Here is a 25,891-nt window from a genome sequence, read left to right as displayed (position 1 = left end):
CAGACTCCCTCCCTTGTTTCTGAAAACCCCTCCTAATCTGTCCCCATCCTGCCTTGTAACGTTCCTTCCCCTATGATTTTCAAAGGCAGACCTGAGGTCAGAGCAGTGCCTCCCTTGTCCTCTTTCTTATTACCGTGTTCCTGCTGGATAATTCTTTCTGCTTCCTGTCTGTCTGTGCAAAATGTATTCATCGGTTAAGTCTCGGCACAGTCCCTGTATTGGGCTAATGCCCTGCACTGAAGTACACACTGATCTGTCTCGTCTCTGAACTGCTGCTCTCTGGAAGCACGCGGTCTCATGCTTGTTTCTCCATGTGAATTTCAGCAGCCCACCTCTGGAAGCGCCACGAGGGACAGGATGTTTCCTGTACTTCTTTTATGTCTCCTCAGCTGCTAGTTTACACAGGAAAAGCACTCAGTACATAGGCAGGTGATTAAATAAATGTTTCCGAAGAATGTGGGTAGCACCCTTATCACTACAGAATAGAGTCATGTGTTGATTATGCTGGAGGTAAAATTACCAAGGCAAAGAAATGAAATTAGCTCCCGTTTCATGTCGCTGACATGAAATCAAAGAATTTCAGGGTTTTGGAACTGAGAGGGTAGATCATCTGGTTCAACGCCATCATTTCACAGCAGAGCACGCTAAGGCTCATGACTTGAAAAGAAATATTCAGAGACCGTGAGCTTAATATTTGTGAGAGGAATAGAGGATATGGAATAGATGATTTTTCAATGCCTAAACATTAGATTATCCAGAGGAGGCTTATGTGGTGGCTTTATGTTAACTTCAGGGAGTCCTCTAAGTGTTCCAAAGTGCTTTTCGGTTACCCTGAGCCTCGCCTTATGGGTTCTCACTAAAATCTGTGGACGAAGATGCTTTTCACAGAAGCTTTCACCACATCTCGTTGTTGGGCTTCTTCATGGACATGCTGGATTCCATTGTGGGTCAGGGACATCCTGCTTGTTTTGCAGCTGCAGTAGTTGAGACACCAATAGATTGCTTGATTTGCCCAAGGTCACCAGAGTCCAAGGATTAAAATGCAAGTTTTTTACATTCCCACTGCTGTCTGTTTTCTATTACACCATGCTGCCCTTTGCTTCTTTTTAAAAAATTTTTTTTTTATGTTTATTTATTTCTGAGACAGAGAGAGACAGAGCACAAGTGGGGGGGGGGTGCAGAGAGAGAGAAAGGGAGACACAGAATCGGAAGCAGACTCTAGGCTCTGAGCTGTCAGTGCAGAGCCTGACGTGGGGCTCGAACCCACGAACTGTGAGATCATGACCTGAGTCGAAGTCGGACACTCAACCGACTGAGCCACCCAGTCGCCACCCTTTGCTTCTTTAAATTAGTATCTGTAGACTTTGAGAATCCCAGCTTAGAAAGGAAGTGCACTTTCGGTTCCCTCATTAGCTAAAAGAACAGTTAACACAAATACTTAACCATCCAGAGTAGGCAGTTTTGGAACCAAGCTTGGATAAGACATTAGTGATGATATTTAACTATTGTATAAAAATGGCAAAATAAGCACAGTGTTTTGTTTTTTCTACCATTGTTTCTTTTTGTTACCTTTTGAATATTTTAGCTTTTTTTAAAGTTTTTATTAATTTTGAGAGAGCAAGAGAGAGCAAACAAGCAGGGAGAGGCAGAGAGAGAGGGGAACAGAGGATCCAAAGCAGGCTCTGCCCTCACAGCACAGATCCCGATGTGGGGCTCAAACTCACGAACTGTGAGATCGTGGCCTGAGCTGAAGTCGGGCCCTTAACTGACTGAGCCACCCAGGTGCCCTGAATATTTTAGAGTTTAATTAAGAAACAAAAAATCAAACTTTAGTGTTTGCTCTTACTCGTTTAGCAGTTAACAGAAAAATTAACAGGTAAGTATATCTGTATTTTAAACAGTTTTCAAACACTGAGTATTGTCATATTAATGAGTCACAAATTTGGTTTGGTGGGTTGCAATTAGCCCTTAAAAAACAATAAAATAGAAAACATCGGTGCGTTGTACTTTGTAACTGTAAATACGATGTATTATTGTAAAATATAGTTCTTATGATGGGTTCTGGTTTTAAAAAGTTTAAAAAGTACTGTTCTCATGTTTTGGAAGATTATTTGGAGAATGGGTTATGAGATTAATCTTGACACTACTTTTAAGCCTTATCATGGGCTGCAAATGTTAGCTGGTCTTCTCTTGGTATAAAACATTCATTATTAATCCATTCACTCAACAAACATATTTTGAACACCCAGTATATGTGAGGCACTGTTCTAAATGCTGGCATGAGATCACTCCAGCAGTTTACTTACAAAGCAAATCATCTAATTTTCAGAGAAAACACTGTATCAGTTTGCATAAGGTTTAGCTGCAGATAACAGAACACTCCCTTCATGTCACAGAAAACTCCCTTTAAGCAATCTTTTTTTCTTTTTTTTTTTAATTCCATACACCAGTTCTGTTCACATCTATCTCACTGGCCAGGACAGGTATAGCTATACCTAGATACAAAGGAAGGAGGGAACTGTAGTTTTTTTAGCTCTAAATTTAAGGTTCATTCTCAAAGAAGAAAGAGAGACTGAATACTGGGGAGACAGAAGTGCCTGCCACAAACCTCAAAGTTTCATAGATGTTAACAAAATTTAGTTTCTGTTGATGGGAAGCTGGAGCTTTCTGTTACTATTCTGTGGAAAAGCCAGGCTGTGTACATATAGGGTTGCACATGTTGTGCACTGCACAGGGACGTCCTGCAGAAAGGGCAGATCAGAAGAGGGAGTTGGGAGAAGCAGCTAGAAGTTAGGAGACTAAAGTGTGTTCATTGTCTCAACACACGCAGTCAGCTTTTTAGAGTCTGAATCAGTATAAGTTTCTGAAAAGCTACCTCATCTCTGACCTCGCCATGGTACTTCATGTCATTTCTCTGCCATTGTAGGAGAGAAAATTAGGGTTATAAATTAAGCTTGCATTTACTGTTGATTTGAAATGGAAAAGTAGATTTCTGTCTTTCTTTCTTCTTAATTTCAACAAGTGCACGAGGGAGATAATGCTCCCTCAGTTCTTAAGCATCAGAATTATGGAAAGATAGGAAGGGTCCCACTCTCTCTAACGCAAAGAACCACAGGAAAGTACCTCGCACAAAGCCCCACCTTATTTATCTAAGGCAGCCAGGTGGTATTTGTCCTGGAAACAGTCTTGGAGAAGGGAGGAAGGGTCCGGTCTGGAAGGTGGTGTGAATCTTCTATTCTTTCCCTGCACCCTCCTAGCAGAACATTAAACATTTATCTGCAACAAATGCCGGCAATATTTCAAATTGTCATAAGAAAACCAAAAAGGAAAACAGAAAGGAAGTTTACAGTCTGCTTAGTTTTCTTTTGCCCCACACTAAACTTTCTTTTGCTCTCCCCCACCCCCCATTTGTATGTCTCACTGGCGTTTCCAGTGAGGTAGAGACAGAATCACTGTGACAGGGTCCGCCTCTGTGTACTTTACTCTGTGATTACCTAGTGCCAGGTGATGACCAGGTTGGGGCAACAGAGAGAAATAAGAATTAGAACAGAGAGACGAGAATTATTGAATTCACTTGGGTAGATACCTGTGTGTTTTCTAAGTCTTCCATTGTGTTGAGGACTTTCTGTCTCATGGAAAGTAAGCCAGGAGTGAAATCTGGCTCTTGTCATCCTAGCTTGCCTTTGTTATAGTCTGTGGTGTCTAGGAAAATTGGTCTGTGTATAAAACTCCAGGCCAAATAATACCTTTGACCCAGCAGGCAAATTGAATGGGGAGGGAGGTGGTAGGCCTTCTTAGAATTGTTCTCAAATAACTTCATTCTACAGAAGCTGCTGATTGAGACTCTGGTCCATGAACCATTTCCCCTTGACTGTTGGGTTTTAATGTCGATGCTCATCAGAATTCACTAGTAGTGTCCTATTAATCAAGAAGAGAAATTAGGGGGAAACCCGAGGAAGCATTTCTTTTTTCCCAATAGGTCACTTTTCTAGGTTGCTGTAATTCAAGAGCATGGCATGAGTTAGGCTCTGTATTTTCACTGTAATGTTATTCATGATAAAAGGAAAATATCCTCTGCTTTGCATGTATTGTCAAATTAATCTAACCACCTTGCTGATGAAGGCGTCCCCAAACATGGGCTGTAAAAACCACGTGTTTTTATTAGTAACAGGGCTGCTGATTTCCATCTCGACACATGTATTGATTACCCTCTTGAGTCCCTGCTGGCGTAGCAGGTGCTTTGAGAATTCACACTGTAGGTCAGACACAGTCATTTCTGCAGTAAGTTTGTAGTCTTAAAGGATGGGCGAAGGCATTAAGGAAACTGGGAAAGGAAATGGACTAGCCCACAAAAGAGGAAGCTGAGGGCTTAATAATTCCAGAATAGGAAAGACAGCTGAATTTTGAGAGGTGGCATTTCCCTGTCACCACATCTTAATGTGAGCACAGGGTAAGGCACACTGTTTTTTTAAAAAAAGTTTTAACATTTATTTTTTGAGAGACAGAGCATGAGTGGGGGAGGGGCAGAGAGCGAGGGAGACACGAATTTGAAGCAGGCTCCAGGCCCTGAGCTGTCAGCACAGAGCCCGACGCGGGGCTCAAACTCTCGAACTGTGAGATCGTGACCTGAGCTGAATTCGGGTGCTCAACTGACTGGGCTGCTCAGGCGCCCCGCGTGAGGCACACTTTAGATGACGGGGGTAGAATCTTCTTTACAATGAGGAATGCTTTCTGGTTGGGAAGACTGGGGCTGTGTTGCCACGGGAAGCAGTTTAGAAGAAGGCAGAGTGGCGATGTGTGTTTTGGCTGCCCGGCAGCAGAACCCTTTCCTTTGGAAGCCCACTTCTTCAGCCTTCTGGTGGTTCTGCTCACGTACCGCAGGGTCCTTTCATGCAGGGTCATTTTGCTTGGGTTGAGTCCGTTCTCATGAAGTTGTGTGGACTCCAGGAGCTGAAGCAATATTCTGAGAATAATCCTTCATTACACAGTAGGTGCTCAGAAACTGACCAGTAATGATAGCGTTGTTTGTATGGTGGTTCGTATTGTAAGTTCGTAAGATGCTTTCTGAAACAGCTAGTCAACAGCCGACGGATGGATTTAGCGATCTTTGGGATACTGTTTGGATCTCTGCTTCTGCACTTAAACACCCACCCCAGAGTGTCTCTGTTCATTCTGACCTCAGAACCAAACTGTGAAATAGCTTTCTTATGCAATATTTGGAGTATTTCAATAACTGAATTCCATTAGATGAGGTTCAAATATAATGGATCATATGTTGAATTACACTCTGATAAGTTATATTATAATGAAGTATTAGGGAACAAATTATGCACACATAGTACAGCAAGGGAGGCTTTAGATATAATGTGCCAGGGCACCGGGGTGGCTCAGTTGGTTGAGCATCCAACACTTGGTTTTGGCTCAGGTCATAATCTCATGGTTTGTGGGCTTGAGCCCCGTGTTGGGCTCTATGCTGACAGTGCAGAGCCTGCTTGGGATTCTCTTTCTCCCTCACTCTCTGCCTCTCCTCTGTGCTCGCTCTCTCTCAAAATAAATAAATACACATTAAAAAAAAAGAAAGAATTTGCTGACCGCTCTGCGGAGAGGTTTATGATAGGCAAGAGGAAGTGTATTATATTTAATGAATTAATTGATAATATTTAATTGATTTAATTATTACATTTAATGTATTCCAGATATATTGAAGAAATGCTGGGAATAAAAGATAGAGACTGGCTTAATTTTAATATTTTTCCTTAAAATATGTTGCTGATGTCACTCTAGCCATCATTTTAATTCCTTCCTTCCTCAAATATTTTAGGAATAAGTAGTTAAACTTACTGATTTTGGATATCACCTCCATTTGCCTTTTCAGCCTGCCCGTGGTGGTGTCAGTGACTGGTGTGGCCTAGAGGTCTAGGAGCGGAAGGGAGGCTTGAGGGGCCAGGAGGGAGAGAGTCTGACTCATCAACTGCAGGCTCTCTGCAGACTTGGAATAACTGAACGTCATCTTTCCTGAATGTTTGGCTGAAACAGTGGGGCTGCTTGCTGAGAACCAGGGTATCTGTCTTCCTTTATGTACTTGAACGTTCTTTGTGCTCTGTGTCCTTGGAGGGTAGAAGATGTCTGTGAAGAGCCCACCCAGCTGCTGCCCTTGGCTGCACTTGGGTGGACATGCCTCCTGCCTGGCCGCTAGCTTGTCTGGCAGCAGTGAGCAAAGTTCTTAGCCTGTGTTTCCTGTGAAGGTCCCTTCATGCCTGTTCGGTGCGATCCAGCCTTATTGTTCCTCTCTTCCCTGCTGCTTTCAGTGGGCAGGGTTCAGCTGAGTCTCAGTTTCCTAACCCTCCAATTGGAGCTGCAGGGGCTGAAGACTTACACATGACCTGGGTGAGCCCCTGCTTAGCTAGTTTTTTCCTGTCTATGGAAGGAAAAGCCAGGGAAAGGTGGCTTCTAACTTGGAGAGGATGCAACAGTCACCTGACCCCACTGCCTGCCACCTGCCTAAGCGACAGAAGGTAGAACCCATCTGTTTGTTCCAATGTGACTGGATCACAAAAAAACAATTAGCAGGTGGGAAATTTGTTTTTCGGGACATACACATAAACCTGCCATTATAGGGAGGATTCTGGTGCTAATTTAGATGCAAATGGAATTGCCCAACTAGAGCTGATTACAGAAAGGTCAGAATGTCTATATGCTCAATTTCACTCCTACGCTACGCATTAAGTTAATGTGCTGCCGCGATCGTGGGCACGATGGCTGGGCTTGGTTCTGGCCTTCGCTTTTGACAGAGTTTTGAATTACAGAAGCGGGATGTGACACATGGTGTCAACTCCTCTCTTCCTTCCCACTCCCTTTTTTAAAGGAAAACAAGTCCTATTTTGTCCTTTTCTGAGAGGCTTGAGATATTAATTTTAAAAATGCATGTCTGGGGCTCATGGTTAAGATAGAAAGGAGTAGATTGACTGTAAATTCAGTTGCTTCCTGGTCGGAGAACTAATCTGGACTATGCATGCACTTCTTCCAGACTCTGAACATGCTGGGTTGTAGCCTGGGGTGTAGGACTGGTGAGGAGCCTGCGCGGCTGAGGGGGAGGCAGAAAGGCCCATGGGCTGGTGTGGTTATTGCAGTGCTACTGTATCGCTTTTCAGATGTTTCTGACTCTAATGCACAGTCCAAAATTTATCTTAGGCATTTGTGTATGTTTGTCTATATTTTTTACTGAGTATGTAACAAGGCACATACATAAATATAATATATTACATTACATATAGTTTGAACAAAATAGGCACCCAAAAGTTTCACAAAATAGTTCCTACCAAGTGCAATGTACTCTAGTATTTTCTGTTTCAGTCTGGTCTAAACCATGAGTGAACCGACACACTGATTTCACTATCCACTTTTGGATTTCAGACTCTAGTTTAAAAACACCAGTTTGAGGGACTGGTGAAGGCATTGGGCGTGAAGGGGACCCAGGTGAGAGCTAGTGGAGGGGGGAGAAGGTGGGTGAAGAAAGGGATTGATTTCAAAGGGTAGACCAAACTAGTCTTGACAGAGATGGAGTCAAGTCCCTGAGTCAGGGCTCAGGTTCCATTCTAGAACTGGGGCTGAAAAGTGAAGCACAGAAGGATGCCTCAGCAGATACATTCTTTAGGTTCATGGTTGCATTTATCTTGTCAAGGATAATTATTTGTTTGTGGGAAGGAGTTTTCCTTAGGTTATTGCTGTCCTGATGCCTTAATTTTTTAAAATTTGTTTTTCTAAATAATTTTTTTAATGTTTATTTATTTATGAGACAGAGACAGAACATGAACAGGGGAGGGGCAGAGAGAGAGAGAGAGAGAGAGAGAGAGAGAGAGAGAGAGAGGAAGACACAGATTGCAAAGCCGGCTCCAGGCTCTGAGCTGTCAGCACAGAGCCCAACACGGGGCTTAAATTCATGAACCGTGAGATCATGACCTGAGCCAAAGCTGGACGCTTAACCGACTGAGGCACCCAGGTGCCCCTATGGTTCTGCCTTTAGTAAGAATTAACATTCCTAAGCTTTAGTATTCTTAAATTTTATTACTGTATATTATATGATAGTAAGGTAGAACCTCATTTACTATTTCTACTTGTATTTGTACCCAAATTTGTAGCTACCTGCAATTCCTTAGAGAACAAGAGAAATAAATACTGACAGTCATCTCACCGGTAAGGCAAAAGGTCTTACATATATCAAGAGCTGATTGTCCTTCGTAACTGGACCATGAAGAGGATGCTACTGTCCTGTTCTACTAATATGTCCTCTTTGGGGCATCAGTGGCTGCTTTGGTTTTGCATTCTGCACGGCAGAGCTGCCTTCCCCTGGGGGTTCATCGTTAGCTTTCAAGTGATCACACTTAGGCTCTGGTCTCATCCTCGTTAAGGAGGTTGCCTATTTGGGGGATTAGAGGAAGATTCTGAAAAGTAAGATAATGGGGCAGGAAAAGATTTTCTGGGATAAAAGTCTTCTGAGGGCTCTGTGAATATGGAGGAGGGAAGAGACAGAGAAGGGAACCATATTTTCTTGGCTTGGGTATTAGTTTAAGGTGAGTGTGACCTCGATTTATAAAGAGGTTACAACTTGATGCTTAATAGAATTGGGTTTTTAATATTTATACCATGTTATGTAAATGCTCCCCCTCCAAGTGTTTTCTTAAATCCTCTTAGGTTATAAATGACAGCTTTGATTGCTAAGAAAAGAAAAAAAAATAAGATCTTTCATTTATCCAGCCTAAGAGTAGTAAACAATAGGTGCTTAATGCCCTGCTTTCATGTGAGCCCCCAAAGACTGAGACTTCTGTTCTAAAGGGTTTATTGCTGTGCTTTTGAGCTTATTAAGGTCATGTGTAACTTAAGGGGGGAAAAGCTGATGGTGCATTATTGGTGCAAAGGCAGCTCCTGGAATTGTGCAGGACATGTCAGCTCAGCAGTGCTCAGTAAGGAAGGCTGAAAATACAGTATTGCAGAAATTGCATGCATGCATGGCCCGTTTGAAATGTCTGGTTGTGCGTTTTTCTAGTGATCCAGATCATTAGGGAATTAGACTTCTGCCCAAGTGATTTTGAATTAAGTTTCTGCTAACGGACCCCAAGATTGTGGCAGTGGAATGGGGGTGAGCTAATGGAGCTCCACGTTCGGTGGTGGTATGAATCATTCCCCCATAAGTATACTTGGTGGCATCAGTTATTTCATAGGTTTTTATTAAAAATGTCCCCATTCTCTGGGGTCCTCAGAACACATTCAGAGAAGAGGGAAGAATTAAAAATTAAGCTCAACTCTGGCAAATGTAAATCACTAGGACCTTGGGGGCTGTTGCTTATTCGGGAAATGTTATATTCAGTACCTTCTATGTGCCCAACTCTGTACATTGCACTGGAGTAATAAAAAAGACATAGCATGTGTTCCAGGACAGTGTTAAGAGTGCTATGAGCTTGGGACTGGAGAACACCAAAAAAACACAAGGATAGAAGCAGTTTATTTCAGGACCAGGGACAGCCCATGAGAAGCACTCTTCTCAAGGTAATTTATTTGCCGAGTGGTTGAGGCTCACCTGTTTGTTTTGTTATATTTGGGCCACAGAGAGCCCTTTCAAGTTGGTCAGATGACACAGTGGTGTGTGGAATGTTTTGAGGGCTCAGAGCACTGGCGCTGAGCTGGAGGGGGACGGTGTTTGCACACTGTTGCACGCTGAGCTCATGCCACTCAGGGCTCTGCTGGGCCACTTGTCAACAGATCCTGAGAGGGTGAGTTCAAGTGTACTGTATAGGCATGCCTTGCTTGGAATAAGGAAAATAGACAAAACTTATTTGGCTTTATCTTATCCACTTGGACTCCTCTGTCTGGAATATAACTAAGGACCAAGAAAATATATGAAAACAGTTTAAGCCTTTATGTACAGATGCATCCACATGGGGCCTATCTATACTCAGATATCAGATTTGCTGATCTGGTTTCTAAACTGATTTTGAAGACAGAACATTACAAGGAGAAGAGTGTATTATAAAAGGAATGACCAACAACAGTATCATAAAGTGACAGTTAATACTTTGGAAGAAAGGAAGAAAGAAATGAAAAACTGGAAAAGAGAAAGATGTAACCACTCAAAAAGCCTCCCCATCTGTTTAGCGTCAGGTGCATTAGACTCATGGCAGGGGAGATTGCTGAGATTTCTAGGGGATAGAGCTGGAATCTGAAGTTTGGAACTGTTTACCTCGTGATTTCCATGCACCCCAGTTTGGGTATTTCTGTTCTACAGTCAGACAATTGATGACCCCTGTTCATCAAGAGCTGTTGTACTTTGCTTTTTAGGAAGACAAAGAAATCTATCCGAGTTCTTAAAATATTCCCTATCAAAATGCTTAAAATTAAAATTTGAATGCTTTAAGCACCAAATCCTCAGCACTTTGAAAAACTTGACTCTTGAGAGTTTTATATTCCCTGAAAGACAGACATTTTACTGCTTGGGATAATCACACCACGTAGAAAATACTAATTTGTATTATAAAAAAAAAAGGCGGTTACTTTATAAGTGGTAAACTCTTATAGCACTTTATAAATAACACTTTACGTATATTATTCAGTTATAAAAATTTGACTTACAACTTTCCAGGAACATACCTGAACATCTGCATTACTTTGTATCTGTACCTCTTACATATATACATACATACACACACCCATCTTCCTGGACAGAAAATGTGTTCTTATGGTTCTAGCTCCTGGTACATAGCAAGTCTAATAAATATTTATTGGATGACTAATGATGAAACAGTTATATTGAGCTTTCTAATTAATCCTTTATTGACCATGTAGATACTTTACATTATCTTCCCCCCCGCCCCCCTTTGTGGTTACACACTAAAATCTTTATGGTATTTGAACTGCATTTGATGATTAGAGTTGTCAGAACACTTGAATTGCTTTTTTATGTCCTTGCTTTTCCGTTACTGAATTAAAGGGCGGAATCAGCATGTGGTATTGTGGGATGTGAATAGGTTATAGGCTTCAGATGAAGCTCTGAAGCGTGTTCTCGTGGTTGGCATGTCCTTGCCTTGATGGGGTCACTACGGTGAGGCCAGGGGCCTTTGGGGAAGCATGTATCACAGCATCGAGAGGATGCTCGCCTATGCTCACTCTGTCGTTGGTCCCAGGTGACTGTGGAGGAGGTCATGACCACAACTGCATATCTGGACCTTTTCCTGCGTAGTATCTCCGAGCCAGCATTACTCGAGATCTTCCTCCGTTTTATCCTGTTGCACCAGCACGAGAATGTCCACATCCTAGATACTCTCACAAGCCGAATCAACACCCCATTTCGGGTAAGGTGAACCCCAGAGGAAGGGACTTTATAACTCAGAACAAATTTCAGGAGAGTTTGTTTTGGGGATTAATGATGAATATTTTTTCTCTAATCCCCCCTCCCCTGCTTTTTCTTGTAGCTATTATTTTTATGACACCATTATGGATTTCATTGACCAGGTTTTAGGTCCGTCCTGTCTAGAACACAGACTAGGAATTACTCCCTGGTACAAAAAATTACTTAAGTGCTCTGATGAAATGATGAAAGCTTACTCTCGAAAGGGTACAATGATTTTATAATTCACCTGTAGGTATCTTCCCTATTTGGCTGTTTACCTTTCCTTTTTGGAAATTAGAGATCAAAGGAATTCTTGGTTTTGAATGAACTTCTTAGAAAACTGTATTATCATACTCTCAGCACTACTGAAAATGGAACCAAGGAGAATGTTTGCCCCAAAGCCAAGAGACAAGCCCAAAGGAGCTGAGGCATGGGGCTAAACACTCTAGTTGGGGAGCTGGCCAGGGTACCTGCAATTTTCTGTTAGCCCTGTCTTGTAAATAACCAATGTCATATTTGAAAATAACTTGGGAAAATAAATGCCAAGCAGGAGAGCGCGTGTGTGCGCGCACGCGCGCGCGCTCCTGTGTGTGTGTATGTGTGTTGGGGAGTTGTAGGAGCACGTTTATGTGGATCTTTAAAAGTTGGAAATAAGAGCACAGGCATTTTGTAGGAGGGTCATTCTGCATTATGGCATCATTCTAGACATAGGCTTTCTTAAATGTTTATTTATTTTTGAGACAGAGAGAGACAGAGCATGAGCAGGGAAGGGGCAGAGAGAGAGGGAGACACAGAATGTGAAGCAGGCTCCAGGCTCTGAGCTGTCAGCACAGAGCCCGACACGGGGCTCGAACTCACGAACTGTGAGATCATGACCTGAGCCGAAGTCGGACGCTTAACTGACTAAGCCACCCAGGCGCCCCTAGACATAGGCTTTCTAATCAAATCCTGTAGGAGAACTAAAGGCCTTAACACACATTCTCTCGGGAAGCAGCATGTTTTTATCAAAGCTGCTAAAAAAAGAGGCCATTTTATTTTGTAATTCTGATTTATTTTCCATCTGTGGGGAGTAGAGCTATCCTTCCAATATCTGAAATAGAATGTGTGTTTTTTGCTTCCCAGCTCTGTGTGGTGTCCCTGGCATTGTTTAGAACTCTCATCGGTTTACATTGTGAAGATGTGATGTTACAGCTAGTTCTAAGGTGAGTTGCCCTCTTTTGTTCTCTTTAAAGAAAAACTCAATATGTACTATTGCTATTATATTTTTCTTTGGGTCATATAAGCCATGTAGGAGCCATGCTTCTACGGGAAAAAATGATCAGGAATATCAATCTAATTTCTGTATCATTTCCCAAGGTTAATTTTAGTTTTCCTATTAAGAGTATTTACGGGGCTAAATACGTTGTATTATAAATATGTTCCTGGAAATAACAGATAGGATGTTTGGAAATTTTCAGACTATGAAGGCTTTCCTGTTCTGCGGCTGAATGTCTTTCTCCTGAAGTACACTTTTAGAGGCCTGTGTTACTGGAAACAACTTTTCCAAATATGAAATGCTATTGATATATAATTTTTATGACTCTTGCTTTCCTAATGTTACACCTACAGCATGCTCTCTCTGACCCATAAGTATGTTTCAATTCAATTCAGTAAATATTTAATGAGTACTTTCCGTGTACAGTTCAGAAGAGAGTAGGGCATGGGGTAGAGGGATTGAAAAGGACTTCTAAACAAGGTGGAGCAGGTAGGACGTTCGGAGGGACAGGTGAGAAAGGTTTGGGGAATTGGCTAGTATTTGAAGGCAGGTGTCAGGAGTCAAAGCGAACTGCTGTTAGGATGCTGTTAATGTGGTCATTTGGCAGGGGGCTCAGGAACACCTAATCCCACCTTGGCCCAACTCTGCCTCTCCTGTGGGGGTCCCCAAGGGAAGCATCTGCTTTGTGAAGGGAGAGAGGGGGAGGTGGCTAGGCTTTGTGCTCCCACACTCCCCTCTCGGGGTATGGAAACAAAAAGGAACAAGTCAGCCAGGGTCGTCTGGCACGCCTTCCTGCCTCCTCCTTCCTTTGATTCCTTTGAGGACGTTCTGACCCTTTGTGTGACCTCCTCCTTGGGAATAGCGGGAGAAGAAGCCTAGGACAGGGGAAGAGGAGGAGACTTGGACCACCTCTGGTCACCAGTGGGGTTTTGATACAACGTGAGTAGAATTACGAGAAGAGGACATTCCAAGTGGCTGCGTTAGCATTTCCAGCGTGGTAGCTGTGGACAAGTAAGGGGGTGGCGAAGTGGTCGGGGAACAAGAGGAGAGGCTTCACCCAGGAACGGGTTAGAAATGCAGATTCTTGGTCTTTTCCCAGATGTGCTGACTCAGGGGGTGGGTGGGGCCTGGCAAGCTGTGTTCTAACTAACTCTCCAGGGGATTCTGATGCATGGCTGATTTTGAGAACCAGTGGTCACTGGTTTATCTGCAAATGGGAGCGATAAAAAAACCAAAACCAAAACCAGGCTGGAAGAGGTGGATGGTGGCATCATGGTGGACGCCTCACAGAGTTATCATTTCGTGGGGAAGTAGATCACTTATTAATTTTCTTACTTTAAAAAGAGTTTTTGGACTTTCTAGAGGTTTAGATTAGGTCATCAGTCACTAATCTTAAGGCACTGGCAAAGAACAAATCTGATCACGAAGGGAGAGCCTGGGTAGTCTGGCTAGAATATTTTGAGTAGAACATCCCATCCTAAAAGGATTGCTTCAGCCTCCCGTTAGGTGTCTGCTGACGTGACAGATGCATTAGCAAGGCCTGAACGGAATCCCTCAGAGCAACTTGTTAAAGCCTTTCTTACTGCCCCAAACCACACTTTGCTTCCCACCACGGTAAAACCTGATTATATTTAAGTGTCAAATTCCTAAAGGCTGCTTCGCTGGGGGCATGAAATGCAGCTGTCTTTTTCAGCCTCCCTGGAAGCCTGGCCCTGCTGGGGATGTGCAGAGCCTTTCCCCTCCCAGCCACCTCATCACGTGTGGCCCAGCTGGGGACAACTCCTCCATCACCTTTGGTCTACGCGGGATGCGGTGCGGTGCTCGTTGTGCTAAACACCGCCCTCAGAGATCGTGTTAGCTGCTTTTGAGACCCAGTCATGTGCCACGTGAAGGGGGAGAAATTGGTTCATGGTTGAGATATTTCCATATCCAAGTCAGGGCTAATCGTTTCCCAGCAAAGTGCCTGAAGGGCACGCGTCGAAGATTCTGAATAGGTTGATGGAAGCCAAATCCCACATAACTACCTGGTCTTAGGCTCTCTAAGCCCAAGCATTTTCCTTGTTTCTTTAATGAGGATGATGGCGATAATACAATGATAGTTGCCCTTTATGTAATACTTTCTTTTTCTTTTTTTTTTAAGAGAGAGAGAGTGTGAGAGGGGCAGCGGGGGGTGGGGGAGGGAGAGGGAGAGAGAGGGAGAGAAGGAGAGAGGGAAGCCCCCAAGTGGGCTTCATGCTCAGTGTGGAGCTTGGATGTGGGGCTTGATCCTATGACCCTGGGACCATGACCTGAGTGAAAATCAAGAGTCAGACGCTCAGTGGACTGAGCCACCCAGGCGCCCCAATTTATTTCGAATTCTACCTCATTGCCTGGGGGAATCCATGAGCGAATGGAGAATATACACGGAAGTCAGGTACACAGCAGACTCGCGGGAACCCTCAGCTTCCTGGTCTCTGCCCTCTGAACTGCCAGGTCCCCCCCCCCATTTTAAATTATATTTAATTGTCATAACATACACAGAACATAAAATTTGCCATCGCAACCATACAGTTCAATGAATGGTATTAAATACATTCACATTGTGGTGCAGCCGTTGCTGCCATCCATCTCCAGAAATGTTTCCACCTTGCAACAGGAACACTGTGTCCCACTAAACACTAATTCACCATGTCTCCCTCCTCCGGCCTCAGGAAGCTACTCTCCTACTTTCTGTCTCTCTGAATTTGACTACTCTCTAGATACCTCCCTTAGGTGGAATCATACCCTTTTTTTGGTGCCTGAACTTTATCACTTTTCATTTTGTCTTCATGTTGTTGCATGTGTCAGGATTTCCTTCCTTTTTAGGACTGAATAATATCCCACTGTTTATATATACCACATTGTGTTTCTCCATATGTCTGGTGATGGACGTTTTGGGTTGCTTCCGCTCTTTGGCTGTTGTGAATAATGCTTCTAGGAGCTTAGGAGTACAGATACCTCTCTTCAACACCCTGCTTTCAATTCTTGTGGGCGATCTACCCAGAAGTGGGATGGCTGGATCACATGGTAACTCTATTTTAAGTTTTTTACTGTTTTGCATAATAGCTGCACCCTTTTACATGCCCACCAACAGTGCACGAGGGCTCCAGTGTCTCCACATCCTTGCCAACACTTGTTATTTTCTGTTAAAGAAATGGTGTTTCTGTGATCATGCAAAAATGAGAGACAGATTTCAAGAACCAATCAGAACTCTTAGAAGTAAAAGCTGTAATTATTACAATGAAAAATCAGGGGTTTGGGTAAATAGCATGTGGGACACAGATTAAGAGAGAAAGAGAGAATTAGTGAACTAGGAGATAGAATGGAAGAAGTTACTACATTTGCAGCAGAAAGAGGTAAAGAGATTAAAATTATGAAAACAAGGCTGTGAATGACGGTGGTTAAATTGATAAAGTGTAACAGATCCCATTAGAAGGAGAGTGAACTGCTGACTTGACCTATTCTATTTTTGGAATTTCTAGCTCATACTAAGATGTTTGGGAGAGTCAAGTGTGGGGCTATCTGAAAAGTGTTTTTGAAACGCTGTAACATACTACACAAATCGAAGGGAGGAGAATTTCCTGGAAAATACATCCTAAACTAATGAAAACGTTGTCTTTTCTGATTTAGAATCTGTACAAAAGCAAAGACAACGCAAAATCCTTATTCTTCTAGTCATTTAAACTTTATCTTCAGGGACATAAAACACAGATTTATAATCTGTCCTTTTTGTTATTGCCACTATAGTGGTTCGAACGAACGCACATGATAAACGTGTGGGGCTGAGAGGCAGTAGAGCAGTCGAGATTATGTGAGTCCACCGAATTGAACTTATTTGTTATGTGATAAATAATAACTATATGTCCATTTTTGTTGCAATCCAAATACTACTAAATACTGATATTGCAAAGTGATAATCCATTCGTAAGTGATATATTTCTTACGGTTAGCGTAATAATCAGGAGCCGTAACTTGAAATAAGGTACCCCCAAAAGAGAGGCTATTTTAGTGAGCAGAAAACCAAGGAGAAACTGTCCGCCTGCATGGATGTGACATAGAATAGGCCAGAGGCAGGCAGGAAATGCTGATAAGCAGTGAGGTGACAGATCACCCCCATATTCCTGGCACTTGCCAGTTTAGGCAAAATTTAATTGCTTACTACCCTGAATGCCGTTTCTGAATATTCTGGTTGGGGCATTTTTTCCGGAAGTGCTGGTCCGTCGTCAGGTTCTTGAATTGCGTTGCCTGTTGTGTTCAATTAGAGGATGTTTTGCTTGGAGAGCAAAGTGCGTTGCTGTGTGTCCACTTGAGAAACATTTCCATCCTGCATGGGAGCTAGGTGTCTGGAGGAGAGCAGGGGGAAAAAAAAGGCAAGCCAGCCTAGGGGAAGATGGCTAGGAAAAGTACAGTCAGAATGTCTTTGGAAAACAATCTTTTTGAAATTTACTGATGTTGCTTTGTAGATTTTTGCCTCTCGGTGCGTTATTGAGGTTCTTGTCATCTCATAGAAACACCTTACCTACTTCATTGTACTGCTTTGTTTCGCTCGTGTTGTCAGTGTAGCAGTAGGCAATGTGTGTGCTTTGTTATTGATTGGCTGTCACTGAACTGTTTCAGACGCAAGGATGCTTCACGTCAATGAGTGAGAGCCAGGGAGAGGGACAGTGGGCCAAGGGGTGCGAAGGGTTGGGGAAATAACGAAAAAAAGAGAGGACAATATGGACGATATCATTTTTTCCCCCTGCTGTGTCGTAGGACGACTTTGAGTAATCTGGATCTCTAAAATCAGAAATTTCTTAGTTTCTGGTTATTTTTACTGCTTTTGAATTTAAATAAAAGCCTCCAGACAAAGTATGTGTAGTATAAATGAAAAGATGGTTTGAGGACAAATTCTGGAGTGATTTTTCTCTTATCGACAGCCACTTCATTTTGATATTTGACATTAGGGCAGCTTCTGACATTCATTCTGTTCCTAATCTTTCCCTGTAAGGGATGGGAAGACAGAGGGTCAATGCATGGTTTTCCCACTCTTCCCTCTGGGATGATCCTTCATTTCAGAGGTGCTGTGGAAGCACTGTGAATACGAGGGAGGGGTTATTTATGTGAACTCACTCCCCATTTCCAATTTTTTTTTAACTTTCTTTATTTTGAGAACGCACAGGGGGGAGGGGCAGAGAGAGAGGGAGAGAGAGAGAGAGAGAGAGAATCCCAAGCAGGCTCTGGGCTGTCAGCACAGAGCCCAAAGCAGAGCTCAGACTCATGTCCTGTGAGATCATGACCTGAGCTGAAATCGGGAGTCAGACACCTCACTGACTGAGCCACCCAGGCCCCCCCCCCCACCCCGCCTCTTTTTGATTTGATAAAACCTCTGCTTCAGCCTATAGGGAATCTGTTTATTTGATTTACTCAGAAGAAAATTCTTAGTTTCTGCTGAAAATATGTGTTTGCAAAGTTGCAAATTCCCAATTACTCTTTATTCTAATATAATTTCCAGCTACCCACTGGTGATATTTGATAAATAGCTTTATTAGGTTTGATCCACTGTTCCGTTTCTAAAAAATGCTTCAAACAAAGAGCAGAAATCTATGTATATCAACTTAAATCATGAAATATGCTTGGTTGGAGCTGTAAGCAGTCATCAAGTTCCTGCAGTGTATCAAAGCATTGAAGCAGTTTCTTTCTTAAATAATTAATGATCAAAATAAGGAGATAATAAATCCTATGTGATATGAGTTTCCCTAGGCCTCACCAGCCAGTGAGATGAGAACAGTCCATCTCAACAACCACACGATGTTTTCCTGGGTCTTCTGGCCTTCACCTGTCAACTAAGAACTTGGCCTTAGGGAGGGGTCTTAACCCATGGTCACAGGCAAGTGTGTCCACCACCACAGTTGCCACAGCAGTGCCTGGTGAGGCCCCTTTGGTTGGTGCTGTCTCCCTCTGCCCCTGCCTGGTCCCCACCTGAGAGCGCAGAGGTGCTGAGGTGCTGGCTCAGCACTGCCTTCCCTTGTGCCCTCAGGGCCAGAGCTGTGCCCTGTGTAGACAAGTGGGAGAAAGCCTCTCTCCTCTGCATCATTGTCTGTCACCAAAGCATCTCTGCTCACAGAGATCCTTGTGAAAAGACCTCCTTCATTTTGCTACCTACAGCTTCTTTTTTAAAATATTTGTTTATTTTTGAGAGAGACACAGAGACACAGAGAGAGAGAGAGAGAGAGAGACAGAGGAAATACGAAGCAGGCTCCAGGCTCTAAGCTGTCAGCACAGAGCCTGACGCAGGGCTTGAACTCACAAACTGTGAGATGATGACCTGAGCCGAAGTCAGAAGCTTAACTGACTGAGCCACCCTGGTGCCTCAACCTACAACTTCTGTTTCTTCTCCGCTAGTGCTCGGATCAAGACCCCAGAGCTGGGCCAAGAATTAGAACAGACCTGTCACCTTGCCCATATTGTCCTCCTCTCTTTCCTTTTTGTTTTTATGACCTTTGATATTCATACACTTGAATTTATGAAAGTCGATGCCACCACATCAGACCTGCGGGGAATGTCTGGATCTCGGTGATTCCAAGTTTAGGCTTCAGGAGTGTGTGGATTATATGCCCGTGGGTGTGGGGGAGAAGAGACTAGGAGCCTCTGGCAGAGTACTTGAAGAATGGTGTGGTGGTTCTTTGGGGAATGGGAGGGCTAAGTGGCAAACTTGTTTCACACTGTGAAAGTTATTAAGATCGTTCATGTAAAGCACCATGAAAAGAATTCAGTCTTTTTTCCTCCTCGACTCAGGCTCTTGCCGTTGGTCAGTCATTAATGTAAACGTACCTTCCTCATTTGGATCAACAGGAAGTGGGAGACACAGCTTAGTTGTTCTCAGGCCTCCAGACACACCCTGAAAGTTGTACTTCTATCTTTTTCACCGAATCCTTCATCATAGCTTGTTTTCTTCTGTACTGCCTCTTTCTCAAAAGCAAAAAACAGAAACAAAAACATTCTGGTTTATTGAAGATCATGGCTCAGGTCTTCGGGAATTGGCCCCTGTGTACGAGTGACACTTGGCTCTGGCTCTGGAATGCTGCCTCCGTCCCGTTTTTTTCCGTCTTTGTTTAAAGGAACAGTATTATTGCCCCCCCCGCCCCCCGTTAAGAGTGTCAACCATTTAAACAAACTTTATTCCACCTGTGAAGCCCGTGGATGTGCTCCCAGAGTGTCAGAACTGATTGCCCAGATTTTCTTATCTCTAGGTTCATAGTGATACTCCGGTATTTTTGATCACCCACGGAAAGCATTTTGTGTGCAGTGGGGCCTAGTGTTCCTTGGTGAGGCCTTGGCCACTGTGAAGTTGTGATTTATAAAAGAAATACATATTTGGTCCCTGTCCTGTCCTGTGTCTGGCACAGACCTCCTAAAACCCTTGGAATTTCCTACATGCTGAGAAGAACAAAGATGTGTTTGTTATGTTGATAAGGCCACTCCAGGACCCAAACCTGGGGATGGAGGCTGGTTGCCAGGAGACCCAACCATGTGATTAGACGGTTACTTACAACTTACTTACAACTCTTGGTCCTACTCCCCTGACCTCCCGGGTTAAATCAGTCACCAACAGCCAGTGACTTAATCAACCGTGTCTCTGTAATAGAGCCTCCATAAAAATCCAAAAGGACCGGGTTCAGAAACCTTCCAGGTTGTTGAACACACAGAGATGTGGGGAGAACAATACCCTCGGAGAGAGCATGGAAGGTCTGCGCCCTTCCCCCACACCCTGCCCTATGCATCTCCACCATCTGACTGTTCCCCAGTTATATCCCTTTGTAATAAACTGGTGATCCAGGAAGTAAAATGTTGTTCTGAGTTCGGTGAGCCACTGCAGCGTATTATTTGATATCCAAGGAGGTTGTTGGAACCTCCCATTTATAGCAGGTTGGTCAGAAGCACAGGTGATAACCTTGGCCTGCAGTGGTCATCTGAAGTGTGTGTATGTGGGCAACAGTCATGTAGGACCGAACCCTTCACCTGTGGACGCTATCTCCAGGTAGATATGGTCAGAATTGAGTTGAATTGAAGGACACCCTGCTGGTGCCTAGAGCTTTGCTGGCTTGTTGGTGTTGGGACACCCCTTCTCCCTGTCCCCAGCTCCCATGTTGGAACTGGTGACCAGAATACCTCTCGCCGCCATATTTTCTCAGGGTCAACCACGAGAGTACGAGAGGGAGTTTGCACTGTGGAGTGGGTCTTTTGCCTTTTCGTGCGGCTGTGGTCATTCGGCATCCACTACGAGCCAGAGTTTCTGGGACTATGAAACCACACTGTTAAAGAAGTCCCCTGCTCTGGTAGCACGTTGTACTGAGTGTCCGAGTGTTCTGAGACGCTGAAATAATTGTGAGTCTAGGTACCCGTGCTTTAGGAGAGGGCGGTGAGTGTAGTGGAGGGCGGGAGTAGCTCTGTCTTGGAGCAGGAAGCCCCGGAAGCCTTCCCAGAGAAGCTGGACCTTGCAGGATGACAAGACATCGGTGAGGCAGGGAACGGGGAGCACATTCCTAGTGAGGGTTACCGTGGGTGCAGACATGGAGGCAGAGCGATAGCAGACCCGGTGAGAGAGGAGGCAGTTCGTGAAGGTTGCAGCGTGAGGGCCCTCTGCAAGGGGGTGGTTCTGCCAGAAGAAGGAAGCCCTCTGCAGGTTTTAGGCAAGCGAGTGAGCCCCGGGGCTGGTAGGATGGCTGGCTCGAGAGTGGGGAGAGGATGCATCATGCGTCCACCTTGGGCCATGACGAGTCCCGATGGGAGTGGATGTGGCAGACACTGAATGCAGCCGTGTTGTCGTTACAGGTATCTGATCCCTTGCAACCACATGATGCTGAGTCAGAGGTGGGCCGTGAAGGAGAGAGACTGTTACTCTGTTTCTGCGGCCAAGCTGCTCGCCCTGACCCCCGTCTGCTGCTCCAGCGGGATCACCCTGACTCTTGGGAACCAGGAGAGGGACTATATTCTCTGGTCAAAGTGTACGCATGATAGTTCAGGTAAAAGGAACTCACCTAGTGAATAATCCTTAAACAAAAAGGATGCCAGATGCCATTCCTCCTCTGGATATGTGTCTCTTTGGGTAGACAGGGAATAATGCAGTGAGCCCCATTTCATTTATGAATGACTCGGGGAGGGTCTTTTCTGCTTCGTCTTATAAAATTTTTTTAAATGTTTATTTATTTTAGAGAGAGAGACAGAGCTGGGGAGGGGCAGAGAGAGAGACACACAGAATCCGAAGCAGGCTCCATGCTCCGAGCTGTCAGCACAGAGCCCGATGTGGGGCTCGAACTCATGAACCACGAGGTCATGACCTGAGCCGAAGTTGGATGCTTAACCGACTGAGCCACCCAGGCACCACCCACCAGACCTTTATTTTGACCAGGCTTTAGTGGCATCCTCAGAGTACATATATGAAAATATGTGCCACCATGTCTTTTTAAACAAAATGGGGGTAGAGATGTGGAGATGGTTGTAGCTAAGATAGAATTAGTCCTTATTCTAATTTCTAAGATGACCCTTTGTGCGTGCTTGCCTGCCAATAATATATCATCATAAAGCTTGAAATTTGTGATGTGGCAACAATATCTGATTCATTTTGTTGACCTACTTAGGTTTTTTTGTTTTTTTTTTAGTTTATTTATTTATTTTGATAGAGAAGAGAGTATTCACTCAGGTGGGGGAGGGGCAGAGAGAGAGAGAGAGAGAGAGAGAGAGAGAGAGAATCAATCCCAAGCAGGGTCCATGCTGACAGCACGGGGTGGGAGCCGAGGAGTGCGGGGAAAAGCTTGTTCCCAGGAATCATGAGATCATCACCTCAGCCAAAATCAAGAGTTGCAGAGTCAGATGCTTCACTGACTGAGCCACCCAGGTAACTCCGAGGGTTTTATTTGTTTTTAAATAAATACTCTGGTTTTGTTTTGTTGTTGTTGTTGTTGGTTTTAATAGGAGTTATAGTACTCGTGCTATTTGCCAGTTACAGTTGATCTTGTACAAGTAAAATTTATTTATTTATTGAGAGACATGGAGTGTGCAAGCAGCAGGGAGGGGCAGAGGGAGAGAGACTCGGAAGCAGGCTCCACCCTCAGCGTAAAACCCCACGTGGGGCTCCATCCCAGGACCCTGGGATCATGACCTGAGCTGAAATCAAGAGTCAATGCTCAGTTGACTGTGAGTCACCCAGGCCCTGCACAGGTAAAATTTAAATGGTCACCTATATCAACCTTGGCCCTCTGGCAGGCAGCTGAAACAAGGGGGCATTTGTTCATCTTCGGTGGCCAGAAGGCTATTTCAGTTCAGGAACGTTCTGCCTTTCCTGTGACCGCTAGGAAAGAGTCCAACCCTGGTACTGACCCCGGTATTTCCAGTGTGTATTCTGATATCCCCCCCAAACAATATCATCCTGTCTATCCAGGCACCATCCTGTTAGATAAAGTATATTTTCTCTCAGAGCTGGGCTACTTGACCAGGGAAATATCAGGGTGTTTGGTGTAGATGTAATTGTTACAAATTAAGGTGGTTGTATTCTTGGTCTTTAAATAAATATACAGTGATCATGGAAATTAATAATTTACTTGGCAGTACAAGTTATTTTAAATGTATTTTCCTATTAGGTAAACTATTCAAGATATCTTCTATTTTCCTACCAATAGTCATTTTTTAGAACATATTTGACAACTGATGTCTTTTTTTATTTACCAAGAAAGTTGTTTCAAGAATGATTCTGGGGCTGACCTTGCTGCATAATTCAAAATTTAAATTAAACAAGCAATTGTCGAATGCCTACAACTTGCCACATTCTTTCCCTGTATTCACATTTAATCCTTTGAAGAAAGTAGTATTTCCATTTTACACAGGAAGAAACATACTCAGAGGAGTTGACTTGTTCAAGGCTACACAGCTGATGGGTCCTCTGATTCCAAATTCCACATTATTTCCACTCTCCCACTCTGGGATCGCCTTACAGTGGAGTGTCCTAATGGATGAACAGTGGCGTAGGTGGGTGGGTAGACAGGTAATGCAATTCATAATTCTGGTCTGGCCTGGTAGAGATTTAGATAATGAAGAGACAGGAAGCTTGCAAAGGTGTGGCATCGAACCAAGTATGAACGGGGGTTGATGTGAGACAGCCTGTGCTTGAGTTGTGCTCTGCCCCTGATTAGTTGGGTGATCTTTTGTCTCTGAGCCTCAGTTTCTTTGCCTGTAAATGGAGAAAATGATATCTGCCATATAGGGCTGTTGGGAGCGGTAGTGTTGAAAAAGCACCTGCCATGTAAGTTCTCCATTTAAGAAATGGTAGAGTTCATCGGGCTCTGTGCTGACACCTTGGAGCCTGGAGCCTGCTTCAGATTCTGCGTCTCCCTGTCTCTCTGCCCCTCCTCCGCTCATGCTCTGTCTCTCTGTCTCTCAAAAATAAATAAACATTTAAAAAAAAAAAAAAGAAGAAGAAGAAAATAAATTGTAGAGTTCTGGGGCACCTGGGTGGCTCAGTCGGTTAAGCGTCAGATTCTTGATTTTGGCTCAGGCCATGATCTCATGGTTTGTGGGACTGAGCCCCGCATCAGGCTCTGCACTGACAGTGTGGAGCCTGCTTGGGATTCTCTCTCTCTCCCTCTCTCTACCCCTCCTCTGCTCTCTCTCTCTCAAAATAAATAAAATAAACTTTAAAAAAAAATGGTGGAATTCTAGGTCTCCTCTATGATTCTATAACTTCTATGAAGACAGACATTCTGTTCTTCTTAAAATCTAACCATTTTTTTTACTCAGAAGTTAGTAGAACTAAAGTAGCTGGCGGGACAAAATCTTAGCAGCCAAATGAGTCACATCTGTGTCCACTACCTTTGTCTCCCCACCTGTTGTATGTGTAAGCAGGGGGCTCGTTCTGACTCGTTTCTGCCTCCCGTGGCAGGGGCCGTGGAGCAGCCAGCGCCCCAGGTGTCGTCTCCGTCGGCCTGCATCGTGGAGTACGGCAAAGCCCTGGACATCAGCTACCTGCAGTACCTGTGGGAGGCCCACACCAACATCCTCCGCTGCATGAGGGACTGCCGAGTCTGGTCCGCCCTGTACGACGGAGACTCCCCTGACCCGGAGACGTTTGTCCAGAGTCTGACGGAGGACAGCGCCATCGGCTCCCCCTATCCTGTGTTCAGGCTACCGCCGCAACTCCCCAGGAAGACGGGCTCTCCGCTGCCTCCAGGAAAGGAGAAGAGCCACACGGAGCTGGAGTGGGATGACAGCTATGACACCGGCATCTCCTCAGGGGCGGACGTGGGCTCCCCCGGGCCTTATGATGATCTGGAGAATTCGGGCCTGCCGGCACCAGTCGACCCCCCCAGACACATCCAGGAGATGAAGAAGAACGCCATCCTGCTCTTCAAAGGGTCCTACATCGAAGAGTCCGACTTCCAGGATGATGTGATGGTGTACCGGCTGTGTGCCGAGAAGGACTCTGAGGACACTAGGAAGGTACAGGCGGAAACCGCCAGGCCCGCAAGCCAAGCCCAGACTGAGGTTCAGGGTCCCGCCCTGAACAACGGCCCCCTGCCCAGCCCTCCGTCAGGCACGGATTCAGAGGAGGAACACGGTAGGGACAATTCAGACCTGTTTCCAAATGCGTCCAAGGGACCGAAACAAGAAGAGGAGCCGGAAATAGCCCGGCAACCGAACCCGGAGTTAGCGTCTCCCATCTCCGAGGCCGAACACGATTCAAAGCCGATGGTCATTAACCCAGGGGGTGAAGATTTCATCGCCCAGTATGACCAAATCATTAAAGAACTGGATTCGGGCCCCGAGGGCTTGACAGAAGAGAATTTCCCCTCGCCTGCTGTCTTGCATCTCAAGGGAGAGCAAGAGGGGAAGGAAGAAGAGAGCAAAGGAGAAAAGGAGGACGAAGAGGAGGAGGCCGGGGAGAAGGCCCTGGAAGAGGAGGACGACTTTGATTCTTTTATAGCAGACGCTCCCACCATCGACGCCGCGCCGTCCCCGTTTGGGGTGAGAGATGAGACTGCCTTTGCCAGTCAGCCTCCCGTGAGGACTCAGAGCACCCCGTTCACAGGTGATGATCTTGGCTCGCTTTGTGATTTCTGCTTTTGTAAATACTTGGACGTATTGTAACGAGGAAGTACGGTAGGTGGAGGCAAGGAGCATTGCCACTTTACCTAACAGAGGGGGGAAAGTGGATTTGTGAAGAGGACAGAGAGGTGGTTTCATGTTACCTTGTCATTCTAGCGGTC

General features: G+C 44.6%; 1 protein-coding gene across 4 annotated transcripts in view; it reads left to right on the top strand.

The window, feature by feature from the left end:
• FHIP1A (FHF complex subunit HOOK interacting protein 1A) overlaps positions 1–25,891 on the top strand; it is a 259,379-nt gene that overhangs the window by 217,160 nt on the left and 16,328 nt on the right. For all 4 annotated transcript variants that reach the window (XM_047857314.1, XM_047857315.1, XM_047857316.1 and 1 more), the window contains 4 exons: positions 11,175–11,342; positions 12,503–12,582; positions 21,468–21,658; positions 24,568–25,713. In XM_047857314.1, the coding sequence (XP_047713270.1) occupies positions 11,175–11,342; positions 12,503–12,582; positions 21,468–21,658; positions 24,568–25,713 (1,585 nt within the window). The remainder of the gene's footprint in view (positions 1–11,174; positions 11,343–12,502; positions 12,583–21,467; positions 21,659–24,567; positions 25,714–25,891) is intronic.

This window comes from Prionailurus viverrinus, chromosome B1, assembly GCF_022837055.1.
Source record: "Prionailurus viverrinus isolate Anna chromosome B1, UM_Priviv_1.0, whole genome shotgun sequence".
NCBI lineage: Eukaryota > Metazoa > Chordata > Mammalia > Carnivora > Felidae > Prionailurus > Prionailurus viverrinus.
The sequence above is the reverse complement of the archived record's forward strand: the minus strand, read 5'-3'. Positions and strand labels throughout refer to the sequence as shown.